This window comes from Sparus aurata, chromosome 7 (assembly GCF_900880675.1).
Source record: "Sparus aurata chromosome 7, fSpaAur1.1, whole genome shotgun sequence".
In the NCBI taxonomy this organism is placed as follows: Eukaryota; Metazoa; Chordata; class Actinopteri; order Spariformes; family Sparidae; genus Sparus; species Sparus aurata.
In genome coordinates, this window is record NC_044193.1 from 18,770,087 (window position 1) to 18,791,910 (window position 21,824).

The following is a 21,824-nucleotide window of genomic DNA, read 5'->3' on the forward strand; positions in this document are numbered from 1 at the left end:
ATCACTGTCGTGCTCAAATGACGTTAAAGCACACCCTCTCTGGTAATATTACTTAAATGAATTTCAATTGTGTTGTATTTGAAGGCTGTTTTAAGTCCAAGTAGTTCTTTATAGTAGCTCTTCATATTCATGTGTTTATAGAGATGAGCTGAGATTTCGTCTGAATGTCTCAGGTTGCTAATAGGACTGCAAACAGACACTGGCAACAGCAATGCCACATCCAGTCATAGCCAACCATGAAGCTCCTACAGTGTTGTGTAATTGACACACTGTTAATTCATTTTTAAAACACCAGGTGAAAAGTTTTTATTTTTTAAATGCTTAATTTTAGGAGTCATTTATTCTGACATTAATTAGTCATAAGTAGCAGTATCCTGTGTAGTTGACGTAGATCTTTGTCCCTTCAATCAATTATCCTGTTAGTTCCACTGTGCTTCAGTCCGCATGGGCTTGTTTTGCGACTCTTCTGTTCTTCTAATTTATTCTGAGTCAGGTTTGCCAGTAAACAGGAGGATGGGTTTCTACAGCAACACATTAAATTGCATTTATTTTGTTGTTTGAAGTTAACTGAATAATTCATTGTCATCGTCGAGAGGCAGAACAAGAGAAGTAAAAAAAAAAAAAAATGTATATCTTTGTGTGAGTTCCTCGCTCCTGCAGCGAGATTGGTTTGAAGTTGGATATTCCACAGACACTCCACAGATCCAGCGGCATATTCTTACTCGGTTTCACCCTGAGTTGGCTGCAGGAGCACGGTTAGCTCACCTCAAAGTCCTCAGGCTTAAACGCTGGAGGGTTTCACTTAGGAACCACCAATAAATAAAATACCAGTGTCTTTTTTTAATTCAAACCCTTCAAGATGATTTGCCCATATTACTGAAATGTGTAATTTAAAGAGATATAATAAATTGGTTTCTTTGAACACACAGTTTCTGATTACAAAAGTGTGATTTGTCTGTTATTTTACATCAATATTTTGACAGAAAATAATGGCAGTATTTTCACGTGCTTCCATGTGATGAGACTCCAAATCAATCACAAAAATTACAGCTGTGTTGGAAAAAAATAGGACACACGTCTTCATATTGGAAAAGTATTGATTTTTTATTTTTGCCCAGTAGCTTCCATGAGATGTGACTCTTAATCAATACCAAAAAGTATCAAGACACCAGACACATTGCCTCGACTGCCGTTCTACTGCAATGGTGAGGTTAAAATGAGGATCATAATTTTCAATAATGGGGGAACGTCAGCATTAAGGTATTGAACAAAACATCAATATTGTGTCATTCAAACTGTAATTTATTGATAGTCCCAAGGTGAAACCCCCAGCAGGTGTGAGGGCTGGGAGGTGAGCTGACAGCCCTTCTGCTGCCAAGACAGGCTGAAACTAAATCAGAGGAAGGAGCCGGTCTGTCGAATATTCAGCCTAAGACTGACTTCACCGAGGTTGTTTCTCTGTGTATGCCAGACTGACAAAAACAAAGAAATCTGGGTGAAGTTCTGTATTCCTCCAAACATGTCTGGAGCTTTACAACAAAACAGTGTTTTTGCATTCTCCTAATCAACTGAAGTAGATGGGGACTTGTAGAAAATAAAATGGCTCCATACAGCTTGTTCAGTGTAATCCAAGTCTCAGTCTCAGCCCTGAGATCCCAAATGGATTAGATTTTTGTCATCGAGCTTGTGCACCTACTTCAGACCGGGTGCGAGCTAACGCTTTAAGCTTGGCAGCTACGTGGACGATAGCTTGTAAAATGCTGTAAATAACCGAATTTCTAATCGATTTGGATCTCTGGGCTTCTAGAGACATGGATTACGCTGTACAAGCTGTGAAGAGCTGTTTATTTTTCACATTTTAAAACAAGCTACTAAGGCTACTAAACTACTTTTCCAAAATGCATGGGGATGAATAAACAATGACAATGTTTTTGTGTGAACTGATCCTTTAATGTGGTGGAACTGTTCTGTTGATGGAGGTGCAAAGAATAAGCCACTAACACTACAGATTTTACTGTCAAATTGTGATGGTGTGGAAGATATTTTATTATTTCTGGTTTTATAGATTGAATTCCTGCCTGTAAACAGACTTTGACAGATGAGAGTGAGTTCCCCCTTAAGCTCAGCCGTCTTCTTTTTCTGATAAATCCAGCTGTCAGTGTCGGGTCATACACTCAGAATGCTGCTGTCACGAGATAGTGTATGTGTACCTACACATCTATCCCCCTGAGAGAGACTACTGTCCAATCAGCGATGAGCGCTGTCCTCTCACACAGTGTCTTCCCCTTAGAGATGTGTTTTCTCCCCCTAATGAGATGCACTGCTGATGAATCAACACGTCCACCTGGGGAGAGGGAGACAGCAGCTGGAGCCATAAATTACCAGCCTAAGATAGAGCCAACACCTCCCATGCCCACCCACTTACTGCTTGAACAATAACCGCCAACAGGCAGCCAGGAACAAAATCAACCACTAATGACATAGAATTACACCCTTCTTATATATAAGATTTCACACGGATAATATGCAAAAATCATTCACAAGAGAGTTCTGCTCTGAACTAATTACACCAATTACTCTCAAGTTCTGGCAGGCAAACATATTATGAGCCAGGATACATGCTGAAAACCCAGACTCACGGCAAAGAGATTTAAAGGAAGAGTTCGCCATTTTGGAAAATTATACTTAGTCTCTAAGAGTTAGATGAGAAGACTGATACCTCTCTCATTTCAGTGCTCTAATTATGAGGCTACAGCCAGCAGCAGATTATTTTAGATTAGCATAAGAACTGTAAACAGTTATCCTGCTGCATGTGTACCTAACAGCACCTTCAGAGCATGATAATAAACATGTGATATCGCCCTTGTTTAGTCTGCAGTTGTTGTTTTATGGCAGCTTTGTCCATGTTAAGTTTCTTTAATGCAGAAAGACGCTGGGAGTGCATTTGGGAGTGTTGGGGTTGAAGCACTTGTGTTGTGAGAGAAAAGTGCTACACATTTGATTGACATTAGTTAACGCTATGCAAGCAGATGGCTGATTACATAGTTAATGACAAACTTATAATGCATAGAAACCTTTAGTGTACGGCTGCTCTACGCCCACAATGGGCTTTTCTGTCTTGACTTTGATTTAGTTTCTGTCTAATGGTGCTTGCAATCAACAGACAGCCAGAACAAGCTTGTCCTCCATTGTCTTGGCTACCAGAATTACAGGTGACAGGTATCAGCCCTTCTGATATAGGATTGGTTGCCTAAAAAAGAGCAAAATTGACATTAAGGGGACACGTGTCTGCCTTTTTCTCTAGTGCAATGACTTCTCGAGTGCAATGAATTCCTGGTGTAGACTCCTTTTTACCTGTTTCCAGTTTTTGTGCTAAGCTAACACACCCTCATATTTGTGCTTTACAGGAGAGAGTGGGATCAATCTACTCATCTAACTTTTATTGAAAAATCACATAGTTGTGTTTTCTATATGAGATTTCAAATTGGTCAAATGTATTCAAACACTGACTCGTGGGCTATGGTAGACGAGCATCTCAAATATGAGACAATAGACTACGGCAGGGATGAAGTATATTTGCTGGCTAAACCAGGAAAGAGCACCGCCCTGGACAAAATCAAATGGGATTTTGGATTATTGTAGAAAATAAAACTCTGTCGCTAACACAAGTTAATGATACATACACAAGTTGCATGTTTTTGTTCAGTGAGGTAATATTCATGAAACAACACCACTTTTATGATTTTTTTAAGGCATGTGTACAATCGGCAGAAGTAAAAAGCTATATAATGCTGTGAAGTAACTAAAGTAATTAAAGTAATGCAATCATGTTTTTGAGGACATATAAATGTTTTGTAACTCATTTGGGGTATTTACCAACCTATTTTGTGTTGCAGAAGAAAACATGAAAATGTCTCAAGCCTGTTGACCACTGACCCGATTTCAGCCATCTAACCAAAGCCCATTCAAAAAACCTACAGACTTTAAGATGAGGGAGTCATAAGTGTAAAAATGCTTTTTCTGATTTCTGTTTTTTAGGACTCATTCCCTCATCACTCTATATGTCAGTTGGTATTGCAGCAAATTATGAAATGTTTACCTTTTTAACTTTGCTAAATACTAGAAATTAAATGATCTTAAGCAGTCATTTAAATTACTTGCTACGTCTGGCAGCTTTTACTTCAGGTACAGCAACAACAGTGGTGCACTCATGAATTAATAAGGTCTGCAGTCAGTGTGGTCAACAGCCCCTCTGCATCCAGAGTGTCTTTTTTTAAATGTGATCAACAAAGCGAGGAGGGAGGTGTGCTGAAGCTATTCCCACTCTAATCAGAGATCAGGTGGACTGCAGGATCAGTATTGACTTGGAAACCCAGCAGAACCAGACCTCTTCCTGGTCTGTCACAGTGCTGCCAGCGCTGCCCAATTAAAACAGCCTCCAGCTTCTCTAGCAATACGGTGGGCCATTTCATGCCTGGTGGTGGGTGGAACAGCTTCCACCAATTTGTAGACCTCAAGAGCTGACTTCAATTGAAAGTATAAAGCTATTTATTTTCAGATTTGGATCTGGACTGGGAAGTATCATTAGAGCTTCTCTCCTCAAAGCTCCCGGTGACTGTACTTTATACCCGTCCTTTGTAACCTTTCTGCTCTGCTGTTCAAATGAACTCCAGTCACCTCGGGGCTACAACGCAGGTCTCGCTCAGCAGCACAAATGCAGTCGCCACCACGATTCACTAGCCCCCTTTGTATTGGCGATAAATCATCATTAGGCGACCAATAAAAAAAATGATACTAGAAGAATAAGTGAGTTTACACTGCACTGTAGGTGTTTTCCAATTACCGCCTATATGAGATAATGTGCTGGAGGTTTGTCAGCTGGGATCGCCGGTCACATAAAAAATTATTGTGATGAATCATATTAATTAACATGTCAGATTCACTGAAAGGAAACACAAACATGTCATATTTATTTTGACTGTTAATGTTACATTTAAACTGAAGGACACAGTGGAGATATTCGGCTGGATGAGAATTGACAATGAAGAGTAAACAACTAGGAACCTGACCACGAACATTATTAACATCAGCAGCTACACAATGGAGAGGAGCTGAGTAGCTCCAGTATGAGAGTGCTGACTTCTCAGGGGGGAGTCTGATGTGCTGAATATCATTATGTGGCAGAGTGGGCCTTATTTACTGTTAGCTGCATGCTGGAACAGCCTGTACCTCCATAAAAATGCAGTCCCATTATTGGCAAAAACAACAGTGGAATTGAAAATGTCAGAGATATTTTAGTGATTTCATTTGAATTTACTACATACACCCACACACAACAGGAGGACACTAAGAAGATAAATAATCCAGTCTGAACCTAATAAACCGCAAGCCTAAACCATTTTTAATTGACCATACACTAAACAGACAACCGTATAATGGATATTGTACAATAATATTATACAGAATATAATAAATTATTTGACTGACAAAACATTTTCAGAATCTATTAGCTGCTTAGCAGCAAATGAAATCAATGAAGGGAGGAGTTATAGCTGTAGGCTTTCTTTTAAAATGTAGATTTTTGGTTGTATGTATTTTTAGCCCCCAAAAAGCACAATCAAGGGCCTTGCCACAAAGCTATTAAAAATAAACTACTAAAATTTAAAGAGCGCCACCTTGTGTTCATCACCTAAAATTTTGCACAGAGCCTCAGGGGCTTATGGGAAGTAGTCACCTGAGTTTCATGCCATTAGAACTCACCAATGTGGAGATATGCATCACTTCCTGTTTGGAACGAAATCTGCAGGAAGTTGTTATCTAATAACTTGAGTATTGTTAAAAAAAAAATCAAAATTCTTTTAATAACTTTTTTGTCAGGAGAGTTCACAGATACTGTGTGCACAGTTTCGTGCAAATTGGTGAAATTATCTTGGAGGAGTTCGAAAAAGTAGGTTTTCGACATTTCGCGCATTTGCGAGAAAAAAAAAAAAAGGTGGCCTATACCACGAGACTCAGCACAATTCACTGAATGCGTGGATATAAGGTTTTTGAATGTGCGACAAAGTATATGGGAGTTATTAGCTTTTAAAAATCTTAAATAAATGATCTGGGGCCAAACCTTTCCTCTGGATGAAGCTGCAAAATGTACTCATATTTTTTCTCAAAATAATACAACCAGATAAAAGCATCAACCCCCATGGCACCAAAATACAGAAAATCCAAAATCTACTCATTGAAAAATACTCGGGGGGATCTCAACATCCCCGTTAGATTGTCCCACACACATATATTCCAATGTTTACAGTATATACAATATTATTTCTGCATATAAGATTAATAAAGATAATGAATAAGAAGGGAAAGAAAGTGAAGGTCAGTGTAGCTTCCCAGATGTTTTTTATAATAATGACGCTAAAATAGAATAGCATATTTAATACAAACAAATAAAATACAGAGTACTTAACTTTCATCCATCTTTCTAACAATGATTTGTAGACACAGACAACTTGTTTTGTGATTGTTCCAGAGGGCATGGAAAAACAACATATTTTCTGTCATTAATTTAAATGACTTGTTGCCAAATTACCCATGTGCTGAAGATATAGCTGATCATGTTTTTAACTTTCTAAACTATGAACAGCCAAAAGCAATGGGGTGAATTAGAGTATCAGTCGTCCTATGGGGAAAGAAGATCTCCTAAAAAAAAGTCAGCCTACCCTCCCTTCAGCAAAAATTTAAATTACAATACCTCCTCTCCCCCTCCCTCATAAATTTCCTGCAGTCTCTCAGAACTGTGAGACATCTCTACTGACTCAATCGCACGCAAATCAAATGGCTGTTACATCTCCGAGTGCGGATGCTGCCAGGAGCCATAAACCATTTCAGCGGCGAGAACCATCCCCTGGTTGATGTGTGTCATTTAGCAGCAAACTGAAAAGTGCACACAATGCCCGGCTTCACCAGCTCTGTCATGCAGAAAAAGGCGTTGGAGATTCTCAAATAAGAGAAAGTAGGTGGTAGTTTCACACAGCGCTCAGATAATACATCCTACACTGCCAGCTGCTCTATCTGCTGCTCTTGCTGGATGTATTTACTACACACTTTAGATTACCTCCTCAGGTGGACTTGGAGCCAGGACTGTAATCTGAGTGAATGGAAGGGGAAGGAGAAGAGGAGGCTGGTAAAAAAGGAATATATGTGACAGGGGAGGAAGGTGGGTGGTGAATGTAAAGCAGCTATGAGCGACTTTCAATTTGTGTTGATTTTGGCGACCCCTGTGGACAAAAGTGGTTTCGTTCTGAGAAAAAGTGTTTTTCTCAGAATAAAAACGACATTTTACATGATTATCACCGCATTGCAAGAATGCCTTTAAACATTTGTAAGTGTTAACAAGCAGTATAGCATTTTAGCATTTGTACGCATGGTACCACTCTTAAGGAGACATCTGGACAATTTCCAGTAATGTTTGTGGCGACAAAACCAGGTATTTAAGCCAAAAACATACACTTTCCCAAGTCTAACCAAGTTTGTTTGGTGCCTCAACTTAACCAAAGAATAAGCACAGTGTTGCTACTAAATAAACTGAAAATTCAAGCTTCGACATATTTGTGGATTGAAGAAACTTGAATTTTTTTGGCAACTGGGTTGTGACTTTGTTTTGGAAGTATTCCTAATACTATTTTTGAAAAATACTTTTTCAAACACTTGAACACAGAGATGATGTAATAGATGTATTTGTGACTATGTAGGACAGAGAACCGAAAAGTAAACTTTGCTTTAGTACCATTCATACGCCTAGTTTACGTGTAGTCCAGTGTTTCCCACACATAGACTTTACTTCAGTCGGCCGCCCAGGTATATTCACGACCACCCAAGTATATTTGACGATATATTTGCTTTTATCTTTTATCTGTTTGATCAGATAAACTAGTGGACAACCTGCCATTGCAAATTTTGTTTTTCTGTTTGGTTTATTTACTTAGCTCGTGTATTATTTATTAAAAATTGTATCAGGGCTGAAAAAGTCCAAAATGGGTTTTTTTGGGCGTCTTTATGAAACAGACTAAGAGAGTCAACAGAGCAGTAGACACACACTGGGGGGTGATGTAAGCCAGTGTGTGTGCATGAAGGTGGACTATTAGAGGTACACAGCCATTCTGTGGGAAACACTGTAATCCTACAGCTAACAGATTCGGTTCCTCTGTAAGAAAGTTATAAACATTCCCCAGTATATACTGTATATTGAGCTTGGTAGGAAGGCCAGTTTTATGACAGTGCAGCTCCATGGGCTGCACATGCTCTATATTTAGTAAATGAAAGACATATGAATACAGCGCCTCTCTGGGAGGAAGAGGGCCGATTCAGGATCTGTTTTGAATCCTTTCAAATCTCTACATCTGTTGAATGACCAATGAAGGGTGACTCATGTTTACACCTGTGCTCTACAATTTTGTTTTTCAGTCAATTCTCCTCATGCCTCCTTTTCACTCGCTAATGTACTACCTACTGTAAAACTTTAGCCTTGGAAAATGTAAACCTGCCCAATCTGTGTGCAGTACATTGATTCATCTGATTACCCAGGGAATCCAAATGGGAACATGCAACAGAATAGCTGTATGAATATAGTAAAATCTTATCTTATTAGGTTATACAGAAGCATCAGTATCAAATGGAGTCTTCTCCATAACCAGTTAAAAATTCCTTGTAGCTGCTTTAAAGATAAGAGACAGACAGAGGGGCATCGGTCAGGTAAGAAAAAGGCTGGCAGGTGGAGAGAGGACAGAGGGAGCTGGTGGGAGGCTGGAACGAGGAGTAAAGGAGATTAGAGAGAGCGCAGAGGAGGGAGGAAGAGTGTGGCAAGGAGGAGAGACGGTGGGAGAGAGAATGAGGAGTACAGTAGGAGAGAGGCGGGGAAGACGGAGCCCCCCCATAGGGAAGCACTGCCTTGTGAGTCATCCACACAAGCAGCTGGATTTGGGCCTGTGTGAGCCTGAGACACCCTCCTATGGTCATGTGGGATATTAACAAAGGGAGAGTGATGAATGACTGCTCCTTGGCTGAAGAGAAAATAGAGAAAAAAGCATCTCAGGGTGAATTCAAGGCTGCCTGATTGAGTCTCGTTGGATGTGAAAGAATGTGATCAATGAGTTGTACCATATGTTACTGCACCGCAAAGTCCTTTCTGTTAATATTTTTCAAATGCGAGGCTGAACGTGGAACAACAAATTTTAATAATGGTTTGTGGGAAGGAGACAATTCTCCTCCCCAAAATTGCATTTTTTTGGCAGCTTTTACCTCTCGTGCCCGAATCCTTCTTTTCTGAGATGTTTTGTGACTCCTGCGCTCAGTCTCATCCCTCTTACTCCTACTTACCCCCTCACAAGACACACAAACATCGCCAAACGTGTGTGTGTGTATCCCCGCCGTGCACGAAAACACTGGCAGAGGCAACAGAAATAGCTGTAGACTGTGAGCAAAAAGATAACAGCCACTGCTGCTGTGTGGGTGTGACACAGCTCAGCTTCATCGTTCCAACTCTCTGCGACAGTTTGGGAAAGACGGGGCTGAGAGAGAAACCTCTACAAAGTGCAGAAACCAGTGGATGTCTTATTGTCTGTCCCCAGACTTGTGCGTCTCTTCTGATATCACCTACACGGAGCTTTGAGCCGACGCTCGTCTCCCACACAGCTACGGCAGGAAGTCTTTGAAGAACTGTCAGTGTCAGCATTAAAAAGAGTGGAAATGAAATAAAGAGTTAGTTTTTTCTCTGAGTTGAAAGGTCACATCGGGAAAAACCCGCTTTCCAGCTGCTTCAAGTCAAGCGGTCTGCCAACTCGATGCATTTGGTTCAGTCATCCTCTGCTTCACACCAGTGCAGTCGAGATGTGCTGCTTCACCGGGGTGAGGACTCGCTCTCTGCACCAAAAAACAAACCAAGAGGGAAATGTATTCATTTGCATGTTGGCAATATTTTCAAACCCACCTTACCTGACAAAAAGCAAGATGAGAAAATGGCCCTCATCAGAATGATTTTGGTGTGATTATCTATTCAGTGAAAATTCGTGACACTGGAGCTCACTGTGTTAAATTTGAAAAGCCATTTACGTGGTCAGGTTTTCTATGACAGAGACCGAACCTGGTTGTGCTCGCCCACTTTTCTGACTGCACCTGTGACAATTAGTGCTATTCTGATTGCCTGGCAGCTGACACCAGCCTTGATATACAGCATCTGTGAGCTACATGCCCACTTGAAGACTTCGACTTGAACTGCGTAGGCCCTAAGCACATTTGTTGAAGGCTTTTTACATTTTTGCAAAGCAGCTTGCCATGACAAAATATAAGTCTAACCTCTCTCTCTTTCATGACATGTTCTTGGATCTTTTTGTGATTCCTCCATTGGTCATGCAGCACTCCTCAACCAATCCACTGGCATCGGGTTGCCCAACCAGGAGTAATTGCAGTTCTGGAAGAATTATGGATATAATTGGAAATAACTCAACATTTCCATTATCAGTACAAGACTTCGCTCAAACAAACAATTTGTCATTTCTGCTGCGAGGGGTGTCTCCATCAAATCCACACAAAAGATGTTTGCCAAGTGTTGTATGGGGAGGGATGGATGGAGCTTCAGACCTTCTGGAGGAATAAACACCCAGAGTCACATCAGATCGTGCTCCGATCAGAAACTCAGGCACAAATGCTCACATTTAGTCACAGTAATGACATCGACTTTAAGTACACTTTACTCAATAGGAAGAACAAAGTAGCTCACTGATTGTGTATATAATCTGCAAAGTAAAACAGGATACAATAACCAAAAACCCAAACCATGACGATGGATCAACAGTTTTCTGTCCAGCCTGTGCTTCTCCAAATGGTTAAAATCACATCAACTGATCAAACAAACTGTGCAAAAGAAAAGAAAAACACACCAAAAAACATTAATAATCCTTCTTTACATATCTATTCTCAGATTTATTTTATTAAACATGACTAAATGATTTTATGAAGGTCACTCCATACAATATATCAGTGTAGGGCACTTGAACGCATCTCAAGGGGCTGTGGGGGTATGGCGGACAAAAAAGTTTATATACCACTGTTTCTTCAGAGGCTAAAGAGCAACCAGAGTTATGTAAGTATTTGTCACCAAATAACAGATGAAGATGAGGACAATCAGCTGAATCATATAATTGAGATGAATGAAACATATTCAAAAGTTTTTGTGAGAAATAATTCTGGCAGAGAGGGCATGGGACAAGAAACATTCATCCATTCTGACTGAGATCACACTGTTATTAAGGCTGACAAGTACAGTGTGGGTGACATCCAGAACAGGAAGTTATGAACATGGCTCTAAGAGTCAGGGAGCTCACTGTATTATACCACTGCAGCAGTGAATCCAGGACTCCCTGTGATTTAACGCTTGAACACTCAGAACAGAAGTTTGGTGAGCTTGCCTGTCATGTGCATTAACTTCTTTTATTTGTGGGTCTTCAGGGGAGCCAATTTTTAGTCCCCAGTAACAGTTGAAGAATGTATTGAGAGCTCTTGCTGGAACGGACCTATAAATTACACAGCTGGATCCTTCGCTTCCTCTCCACGAAGCAAAAGCAAAAGCAAAAGAAAAAGACCCTAAAACACCCAGCAGCATACTGTGATCCTGGGTGAATGTTGCCAGGGCACCTTGCTCGGCAATTTGTTCTGCAGGTAAAACTGCAATCCATCTGGCCTGTGTTAATTAGATCATCATCATTAGCGGAAATATTGAGAGAATCACAATAGTCGACTCATTCTATGAGCTGTTTTACTCCCCGTAAAAGGGCTTGGCCTCGCAGGTAGCAGCGTCCTCATGTTTTCCACTTTGAAGTAATGGCGTGTGTGGGGAATCCATTACTTTAGCCCTAATACCCTGCTGTGATGCTGGCAGGGGCATGTGACACTCCATTTCCTTTCATTTCCTGGCCTCACTGTCAGGGCTTTATTTCCATCATAGTGTAAAAAAGAAAAAAAAAAGAAAATGCTTTTCACCTCCCCAAGCCCCCACTTCTTTTTTTGGGAGGGGTCAAAAACATGCTTTCTGTTTTGTGCAATACAGGTGCACTGCCTTAAAACAGCCTTTGGGACTGCAGGCAGCAGGTGAAGCCTGGTCTTGTGTAGGATGGTGGGGCGAATACATTTTACATCTCTGTGGAATGTAGCAACTGTAACTTGTACTGTCATTAAACACAAATTTGAGCGTATTGTACTATGCTTGAGTTCTTTATTTTCATTCCACTTAATACATCTTATCCAATCCAGTTCAAATATATCATCCTGTTAACTCCACTACATCTATTTGACAGCTTTAGTCATAAGAATTGTGCACTAAAATATATGAAGAGCTTAGGAAATAGTGTTGTGTTACTTCCTGCAAAGAGGTTATTTTTTCACCTGTGTCCATTTGTTTGCTGGTGGTTTGTCAGCAGGATTACACAAAAATTGAACAGATTTCCTGTTCCATATCGGTGGTCCTGGAAACACCAGATGTAGCAGGAACTACCACAGAAGTGATTTTCAGAACTTTGGCTGACATTTGTTTGTCTGTCTGTGTACAGATCATGTCAACTGATAGCATCACAGTCTTGCAAAATGAAGGCAGAGTTTGAAGATTGGCCAGTGAATGTTTAAATTTTACCTTTCTAGCATTTGGCTCGTGGCTGGTGCTAATTTTGAGTCCTGCGTGGTTTGACCTTCTCAAATATCATCATTTGCTACTTGATGATAATTTCAATCCATTTTTGATACAGTAAAATATATTTTTGGTTTCAAATTCACTTGTTATTCAAGGTTTTTCTGAGAATGTGGCTGCTTTGAGGTTTGGACTATTGGTTGGACAATGCGAAAGTGCCACTTCGGGCTAAATGTAACTGACAGCATTTCTCTCCTCTGAATGTATACAAGCCAAATAATTTCTCCAGAAGATAATTAGGTAATTAATCAGTTAAGGACAATTATAATTAGCTGCAGTCCTGCATGAATTAGTACAAACCACCTGTAGGTAAAACAGTCAATGCTGCTTACACATTAATTCCTCATCTCACAGGGAACATTTTTCTGCATTGCACCTAAGATAGGTGAAATGAATCTTGAATGCAAGACTTTTATCTGTAACAGAGTATTTTGTGGTATTGTACTTTTATTTAAGTACTGGACCTGAACACTTGCTCCTCCACAGGTCATCATCAGTATTCACCTGCACACAGTCGCCTCTGTGAGCCTGCGGATGCTTGTTAATCCCACATCTCCCTCCTCCCTCATGCAGGGAACCCCCGTGCAGGAGCTGATCTTTTATCCTTTATAAGCACAAGAGCAGGCTCCTGTTGGCAACTCATGTCAATCTGACAACCCACTGATGGCAGCTTTATGATGTCTCAGCAGGAAATCTCTGAGCTTTCTGAACTTCACACGGAGACAACTTTCTATAAGCCAATTGGGACGTGCTCGGATCAGGGCCAACTATTAATGTTAATACAGCTAGATCGATCGCCCTGTTTGTTTAGAGCCATTACACTGCTCAGTGAAGGCTGTTCTGGGGAGGTGATGAGGAGATGTACTGTATTACAGCAAATGAATTGGTCCTAGTTCGCCCTCAACAAGGCTATTAAAGCTCTGGGAAGACTGATGTTACTTTGATTGTTTTCTTGTCCTTGTTCCTGTCTTCACAAGTGTGGACTCTGGCCCCTGTGAGATAATGGACATGTTTCATTAGGGTGTGGTGGAAGAGGTTCTCTGTGGCTGTTACTGTGAGCACCAGAAGGCATGCAGACCTCCAACCTTTCTTATATGGTGGCTGAAATGAGTGACAGCTGGTACTTCTCTGTAGTCTGGCAGTGCAGCGTTCAATCCTCAACACTGTACTCGCATATAAACTCGCAGTATTGCACAAATGTGGAAAGTCTTAAATGAGTCTGAGCATGATTCCACATTACGAGCATAGCAGGTTTCTGGTCAAAATTGTTTCTGTATGTGGTAATTTCTGCCATATAACATTATTACTATCTTAATTTGCAATGTAATTCCAATTTAAAAAACAGTGGAGGGGCAATAGATTTTGTGGAGAGCTGAGTCATTAGTGCTCAGCACGCTGTTTCCAAATATACGTGATCTTTTTCTCCCTGTTCTCCACAGACATAAGACATGCTGCAGAAACCTAAGGCCCTAGTTAAATGAGCAAAACTTGAAGTAAAGCATCTGCAGAACTTTAACAAACTACTGCCATCTTAGGGGAGAATGGCAGCACTGCAGCAGGGAACAGCTGAGTAATCGGGCTTGAAAATGGATTATAATACAATGTAATTGTAATGTAGAAGTATATTCATTTACAAATATCACAGTAATTTATTGGGGAAACCATTAACACAAACTGGCTTTGTATCCAACATAAATATTAGTTACATACATTATGGTTTGGATTTCATTTTCGTTACTTAACAAGAAATGAAACTGAAAGAGGCCATATGTACAAAACATTTGAATATCAAATCAAAATTAATCTTTTTAGTCATTTAAACAAAATTTCTGTCAAATGGATATTTTCTTCCCCAAACACAAAAGGTAAAGTGTTGCTTCACAATATTTAACGGTGTGAGTTACATAGTACAAGAAGTCCAACATCATCCCTCATTGAAAAGTGTAATAGCAGCTCTTTTTTGGCAAAGTGGTCATGGGGAACAAAAACAACTATAAAACACACAATAGGCTGGTGTTAGAATACAATCAATTGTGGTCTACCGTATACATGCAGGCTATTAAAGATCCACTCTCAATAATTTAATTCTACATAAATGGTAACAAAAAGTGTCAGGGTCAAGGCATTTGGAAGCAGCTGAGCACTGTTTCACACCAATTTCTCTTTACGAGTGGACTAACTAAGAGAAAAAACACTGTTTCACAGCTGCTACAGAATATATAAGTTGTACAAAATCTTCACAAACTGTTACAAAGAACTTCACATCTAGTGAGTTTGTCTTTTAATTATAAAGTACCAGTGAAGCCACTTTTAACCAAAATACATAAGATATCAAAACCACTATTAATCTTTAATACTGCTATTCTCAGTATAGAGCCAAACAACTGAAATCTGAAACAGAAATTATAATTTTTTACTGCAAAAGATGAAAGGTGCAGACATGGGTTTTCAATACGTTACAGGTCCAGTCTAAGGACAAACTCATAAACTTTTGATTACAAGCCTGCTCCTCTAAACTAGTTTTCTCTAAAATGTTTGTCTTTGCACACACAGAAACACAAAGGTCTCTACAGCCAGGCAAAAACTTGAACATCAGGTCACACTATCTGTCTGACATGTCTTTTTTGCACGATATACTGGACAGAGTGGAGAGTGTTTCACAAAGCTCTGCATCAGAAGGCCCTTAAAGTCATCCCTTGTGAAGGGGGGATCATCTAAAATACTGTTTTCAATCTCCTCTGTATACTTCTGCCGCAGCACGGCTGAGGAGTGAGATGAAGTGTGGGAATAGTGATTGCGGCTCCTTTGCATTAGTGTCACGTTGTCATTCTGATCAGCTCCATGTCCATAGTGCTGACTCGGGCTATGGTCATTTGACATGGTGTCTTCATCCTGATCATTTCCATACTCACTTTGCTGACTCATGCTATCACCATCTGACAATGTGTTGTTTTGTTCTCCGTGTCTGCTATGCTGTCGCGTGTAATCACTTGCTGCTGTGATGTTGATGGTTTTGACGTCAGTTTCAAAAGGCCTTCTCATGGTCCTGACCGGTGGTGAGCATGCCTTGCTGTTTGTCACGCTCTCCACTGGAGCAAAGCTGCTGTGGGTGAGTTGACTGAGTGGCACCATATCTTCAGACGCTGTTCTGACAATGCTGGCATTCCACATGTCTCCAGCCCCTCGTCTGTGTTTGTTTGAGGAGAGGTCTTTGGAAAGGTCAATGAGGATACAGTCAGAGTCTTTTTCAATATTTTCTGTGTCCATCTCTTCTTCAGAGGCATCCTGCTCCAAGCACTCTGCCTCCGAGGCTTCTTCGCATGACATCCTGGATCCTCTTACAGGAGACTCAAATACCACCCCTTTGGGAGCAAGAGGTCGGAAATGTCTGCGCCTAAGGCTGTTGTACTCTGATGAGCTGAGCTGGCTCTCAGGCTGTCTCAACATGTAGTGTCGGACTGACTCAGGCACCAGGAATTCATGACGCTTTCTGCTGGGCACTAGGGCAGAGAGGCTTCCAGGTACATAGTTTCCTACAATGGGCACAATGGAAGTAGGTTTAAGGGCAGAGACAAAATCCTCCAGCTCTTGGTAAGAGGAGTGGTCGGAGTATGGCACTACATGAACATTGGGGTGAAAGGAGACCAAGGGCCTGCTGGTGGGCAAGATGGCCAAAGTGGGTTGGTCTCTGTTCCACTGGTGTACAGCAGCGGAGCAGATCGCCGACTGCTCCACGACTCGGATACGACCAGCTCCTGGGTCAGTGGTGAAGACGTCAGGCAGCTCAAGAGCTCTGAGGGTCTGCATCCTCTCAAAACTCACCTCGATCCAGGTTTTAAACTCCATGGCCAGCTCCAACAGCAGGGACTCTTTACCCAGTGTATACAGGCCTGCAATGCAGCATAAGAGAGTATGACAATCTGTGTCCCAACTGGCACATGTAGAACAGGTGTGTGACGACAGAAAGATGAGTCAGTGTTTTCCATGTGCTCCAGCTGTCAGCTAGAGATTCAAACATTTCCAGCTTTCTTACTGTTTTAAAAACACATCACCATTACTTTTTAGATGTTTGTCATGTTAAACCATATCTATTAACTGCATGAAGAATTTTAGTCATCGCTATTAGAAACAAGCTGAGTTAATGTTAACCGCAGCTCAGTTTTAATTACTGGAAGGAGGAGACCTTTGTGGATAATTAGGCTCCTGGTAAAAAGCTTGTCAACAATGGACACATAAACTGAGCTAACATTAGCAGCAGCTTGGTTTGTGGCCTCCCCTGACCTGTTTTAATCATCAGGGCCTGTTTGCGAGGAGTAAATGAGGTAAACCTCCCGAACAACCAACACTAAAGAATCTTAATCTAAAGTTAAAAATGGCAATGATGGCTGTTTAACAATGAAGAAAACAACTCCCATGATCCCATGCAACCCCAGTGTTATTTTCACCAATAACACTGGTCAAAGACAGAACATAGCCACAATGAAACAAAAAAATAACATCACATACTTTACATAGGTTTGCAGATGTAAAGAGAGCTGGTATTTATAACTTTTGACAATAGAACATATCTACACCCGTCTTAGATAAGGAGAAAGTACACAAAGCACATTGAGAAGGTTCTATGTAATATTACCAATGACAATGTTGTGGTTTGGGTGGCTGCGGATGATCTCTTTGATATGTTGAGTGGCTCTCTGTCTAGATGGGAGGATGCGGTTGGGATCACAGTTGGTGTTGTCCAGGTACAGGACATCTATAGTGGTGTTGGTCCTCAGGCACGGCTCACGCAACATAGAGGGATTGTATCTGAAGTCACCTGAAATCAAGAATGACTTAATTGATTTTGAAATCAACATACTACATGTGCATATTTGATACCAAGTGTTGGGCTTGGAAGCAAAAAAAGGGGCAAAAACAGAAACCATAGCTTAAAAAGTATTCCCTACATCCTACAAGCAAAATATGGTGTTTTTCATGTGCATTCAGACACTGACCAGTGTAGAGAATAGAGCCAAAGTAGGCTTCAAAGAGAAACATGACAGCTCCTGGACAGTGGTTTGCATCTATCAGTGTGACTGTCAGCCCCTCTTTGCCGATATCATCCAGGGGCAGCAGGTACGGATCACCCAGCTCTAAGGGATGAATCCACTGTTCTTTCACCTGAGTGGAAACAAAATCAGCACAAAAATGAGCCACTGAAAATACAGAAAAGGTTAGCAGCAAGACATCTACTGCTGCTATTGTTCACTTCAAAGATGATAATCCTAAATTTCCTCTCAAATAAATACCATTTGCAGTTAACCCTAAAATTCATTTTTGCATATTCTGGCAACAACAACAAATATATTTTCAAAATCAGTTTATTGTAATCCTTGGTAACAAATCAAGTTAAAATAAAACATAAATATAATAATAATAATAATAACAATAATAATAATGTGCATACATCAGTGGAGAAATTGATGCAGATACTTTGTTCTTCAGACTAGTGTTGTCATGATACTTGAATTTCTTACTTACTTACTTATCTTGAATATTATTGATATTCTATAACACGGTGAACAATTGTCACAACATTGGGGGCATAACATTTAAGATTTTGGCTTGTGGACTGTGCATTAAACAAAATAGCATCCAAGTTAATTTACTTATGGACTAGTTGAGATTTTATGGACACTGCAGCAACACTTCTGTCAACTTGCTGTCTGAGAGGAGAGCAAAAAAAAGAACAACACACAGCTAGTACTGGAGTAAAATTAGTGTTGAAACTCAAATATTCAGTATCGATAATCGATACGTTTGACAACACTACTACAGACTAGTGGAAAGTTTGCCAAACAACGCTGAACAGTTTGGTGGCTCTTGGTGACCCCTAACCTATCTAAAGATACCACACTCAACACAAATATAAAACACAACACTTATGCTCCTAAGTGAAAGATCCAAGACTGAGACAGCTCACTGTGAAATAAAATTTTAATTACCGTGCACCTACTATACAGTAAGCATACCAATTGCACATTTTATAGAGGCCTTTTATTGTGACTAGTCCAAGGCACACCTGTGCAATAATCTTGCCGTTTATTCAACATCTTGATGGGCCACACCTGTCAGGTGGATGATTATGTTGGGAAAGGAAAAGTGCTCACTATCATGGATTTTAACAAGTTTGTACACAAAACTTTAGAGAAATTAGCCTTTCATGTGCACAAAAAATGTTGACGTTTTACTTCAAATGGGAGCAGAAGTGTTCAAATGTGCATCACTCTCTCCATTTTTCAAGATACCTGGATCTTGACTAAAGTAGTTTTCTGATGTTATGTTTAACCACATATGAGTTTGAGGATTGTCATGTCAAACAGATTGACACAGTAAAAGGGGACTGCCACCCATTTTGAGGACTGAAAGTGATTCTTGGAAAATTACAATTTAGGCAATATTGATCCAACTTTCCAAAAACACAGAAGTTATCATGTTTAACAAAGAGCCAGCGCCTCAGTTTATATGATGCATATAAATGATGATGTGTAACCAGTTGATCTAATGATCCAAACACAGCTCTGATTCACATCAATCACTCCCTCTGTTGCATTACAACTTCTACAGTACACTGAGACCCGGGACATCTTAACTGGGTGGTATTCTAAATCGAGTTCTATGTTGACACTCAGTCCATTCATGGCTGTTTGCTGTGACTCCCCTCACCTGTAGCTTGAGTCTGAGCAGGGTGGCAGTGGTCGGTGAGCAGTAGATGGGCCGGTTGATCCAAGTGGAGGTCAACCCCACCGTGTGGTCGGAGTGCATGTGGGACAGGAAGAACAACCGTGTGCCTGGACACTTCCGTAGCTGCCAGAAGTCCACGGCCAGCGGGGTGTGCGGGATGACTTTCCCTGACATGGTGTATGGTTTCAGCAGGTGAGCAGGTGAGCTGGTAACTCGTGAGGATCGACTGTCTCCAGACTGAAAATGTGACGTTTTTAATTCACTGCCACTAACTTGTTATTGTGCAACTCATACACAGACCCACTAAAGTAACCGCCGTGGAGATGAGTGGTTAACTTGTTGTTTCGGTGAATATGGCAAGTACAAAAATGCTATCGCAGTTTAAGTGACAGTTTAACAAAAGGAGCAGACACGCAGCGGTAGCTAGCTAACGTTACAGTAACTCCAGACGCTGAACACTGTGTAGCTAGCTGCAGTTAGCATTATTCGGCTACATACTTGGACTGTGTTGTTTCGCTACGACATTATTTTGCCTTCTGAAAGATCTCCTGACCAACCGTCGGTATTTGAGCCAGCTGGCCATCGTTTCACAGTTTCTGAACCCCGCCACTTCTGTTTTCAATTTAGCACTCAGCGCCTCTTCTTCTCCGCCTCCTTCTTTTCCTTCTTCTTCTTCTCTGGAATTGTACTTTGGCATGACTCCATGTTGTCGTCACACTGCCGCCCAGAGGCCGCACCATGGAGCTTGATTACCAAGAAAGACATGAACACGAGAATACTGGCAGGAAAATACGAATAAGACAAAGACTGACCAAATGAATGAATACAATAGGAATTAAAGGACCCAGAGTAAATTAAAGTTACTTATTAGACTTACTTAACGTGTTGACACTCGCTAAGTCTGAACAGCATAAAAATGTTTGCTTATTAACCAGTATTTTAACACAAAATCAGTAGCTTTAGTTTAGTTTTTGAATGCCTCTTTAGGCTTTAAAGACAGCAACCCCACCAATGTCTCAGCAAGCTTAAAAGAAAGAAAATCACACATGCAACATCATAAAACAGTGGACACAAAAATCACCCGAGGACTCTGAATTGAGGAACACTAACCTAAACCTTTTCCAGAAAGAGGAGATATAACATACAATAATTTGATTAAATAAACATTGACAGATGAGATGTTGATGTATCTAGTCCCGAGTTCAGAAAGAATTTGAAATCCAAAATCAACTGAATTGTGTTCTCTTCTCCAGAAGATGGCGCCAGGACAGAGGAAACAGATGAAAGGATCAGATTTTCTTTTTTTGAAATAGAAATTGAGTTTATAGGACATTTATTGGAAAGCTGCACATGTTATGAGATATTCTGAAAAGAGAGAGACACTTATTTGTCCAATAAATTCAGGAAAATCTTAATATTTCATGTTCAATTTGATTCACAGTGAGTAATTTTCTAAAAAGCGGTAATAAACATCTGTAAAGGGAGAACACTGTTTTTTGTTTTCTTTTTCGCATTTTTTAAAAGTTTATTTTCTTTGCTTATAGACAAAAACATGAAGCAGAACAATGTATGACATAGTGATTATCTGATTGTGACACTGGATGAAGGATTGCTCCCTCTCTTGATGCTTTTATTTAATCATGAACGTAATTGTCCTAAACATCATCACTTCTATCTAAATGAAATATTTGTAAATTATATATATTTTTTAATCTACTAAAGAAGGGGGGGCACTACTAAATGGGGGCGTTGCTATGGTGACAACGACCCATTGTATCCCCTCCTCCCCCTACGTTTGCACGCTGCTCACTCTTCAGGATTACCTGGCATTGCTGCACATTCCTGCGTTATCACGCAGCGTGCGTCCTCTCAGTGTACCCAGAAGCACATTAATCATACCTTGCTTTACAGTTAATTATCTATCTTCCCGCCACACACACCCACACCCCTGTGGAAACCTTATGCTGTAGATGAAGTACATTGTGCTGGTGATTAACTGAACAGGAGTAGGTTGAGCTTACTCTGGGAAATTAGTGGAGCCCCTGCTACTATTTACATCTCATGCTTAGTGATAAGTAGCCCAGCTGGATGCCCTTTACATTACTCCACAGTACAAGATTGGCATGTAATTAATTGCAAATTCACTCCACTAGTGCAGTGCCCGTAAGAAAAATGTATTCCTATAGAAAAGTGGGAGGTTAAGTAGCTTTTTCATGGATGGCCAAATGAGGCTGTGTTTGAAGGTGGGACGTCTGGTATATTTAGGTTTGTTGTGAAATCCGATATTCCAGGGTATAATTGGCTGTTTTTGACCATTTTTGATTTTGCCATTATATCTCACCTTAAAAACTATTTACGTGGTGTCATTATT

The 21,824-nt window shown here is 40.5% G+C and overlaps 1 protein-coding gene across 1 annotated transcript; it reads right to left on the bottom strand.

Moving 5' to 3' along the window:
* Positions 1-14,355: 14,355 nt before the first annotated feature.
* dclre1b (DNA cross-link repair 1B) lies at positions 14,356-20,127 on the bottom strand. Its single transcript, XM_030424351.1, has 4 exons — positions 19,436-20,127; positions 17,725-17,890; positions 17,364-17,546; positions 14,356-16,620 (listed from the first exon to the last, which is right to left on the bottom strand). The coding sequence occupies exons 1-4, from the start codon at positions 19,625-19,627 to the stop codon at positions 15,323-15,325; spliced, it is 1,839 nt and encodes a 612-aa protein (XP_030280211.1). The 5' UTR covers positions 19,628-20,127; the 3' UTR covers positions 14,356-15,322.
* Positions 20,128-21,824: the final 1,697 nt, after the last annotated feature.

Coding starts and splice junctions, on each gene's coding strand:
- dclre1b (XM_030424351.1), bottom strand. CDS start 19,627: ATGTCAGGGAAAGTCATCCCGCACACCCCGCTGGCCGTGGACTTCTGG. Junction 17,547..17,724: donor TGGCTCTATTCTCTACACTG/GTCAGTGTCTGA, acceptor TCTTGATTTCAG/GTGACTTCAGATACAATCCC. Junction 16,621..17,363: donor AAACCACAACATTGTCATTG/GTAATATTACAT, acceptor GCTGCATTGCAG/GCCTGTATACACTGGGTAAA.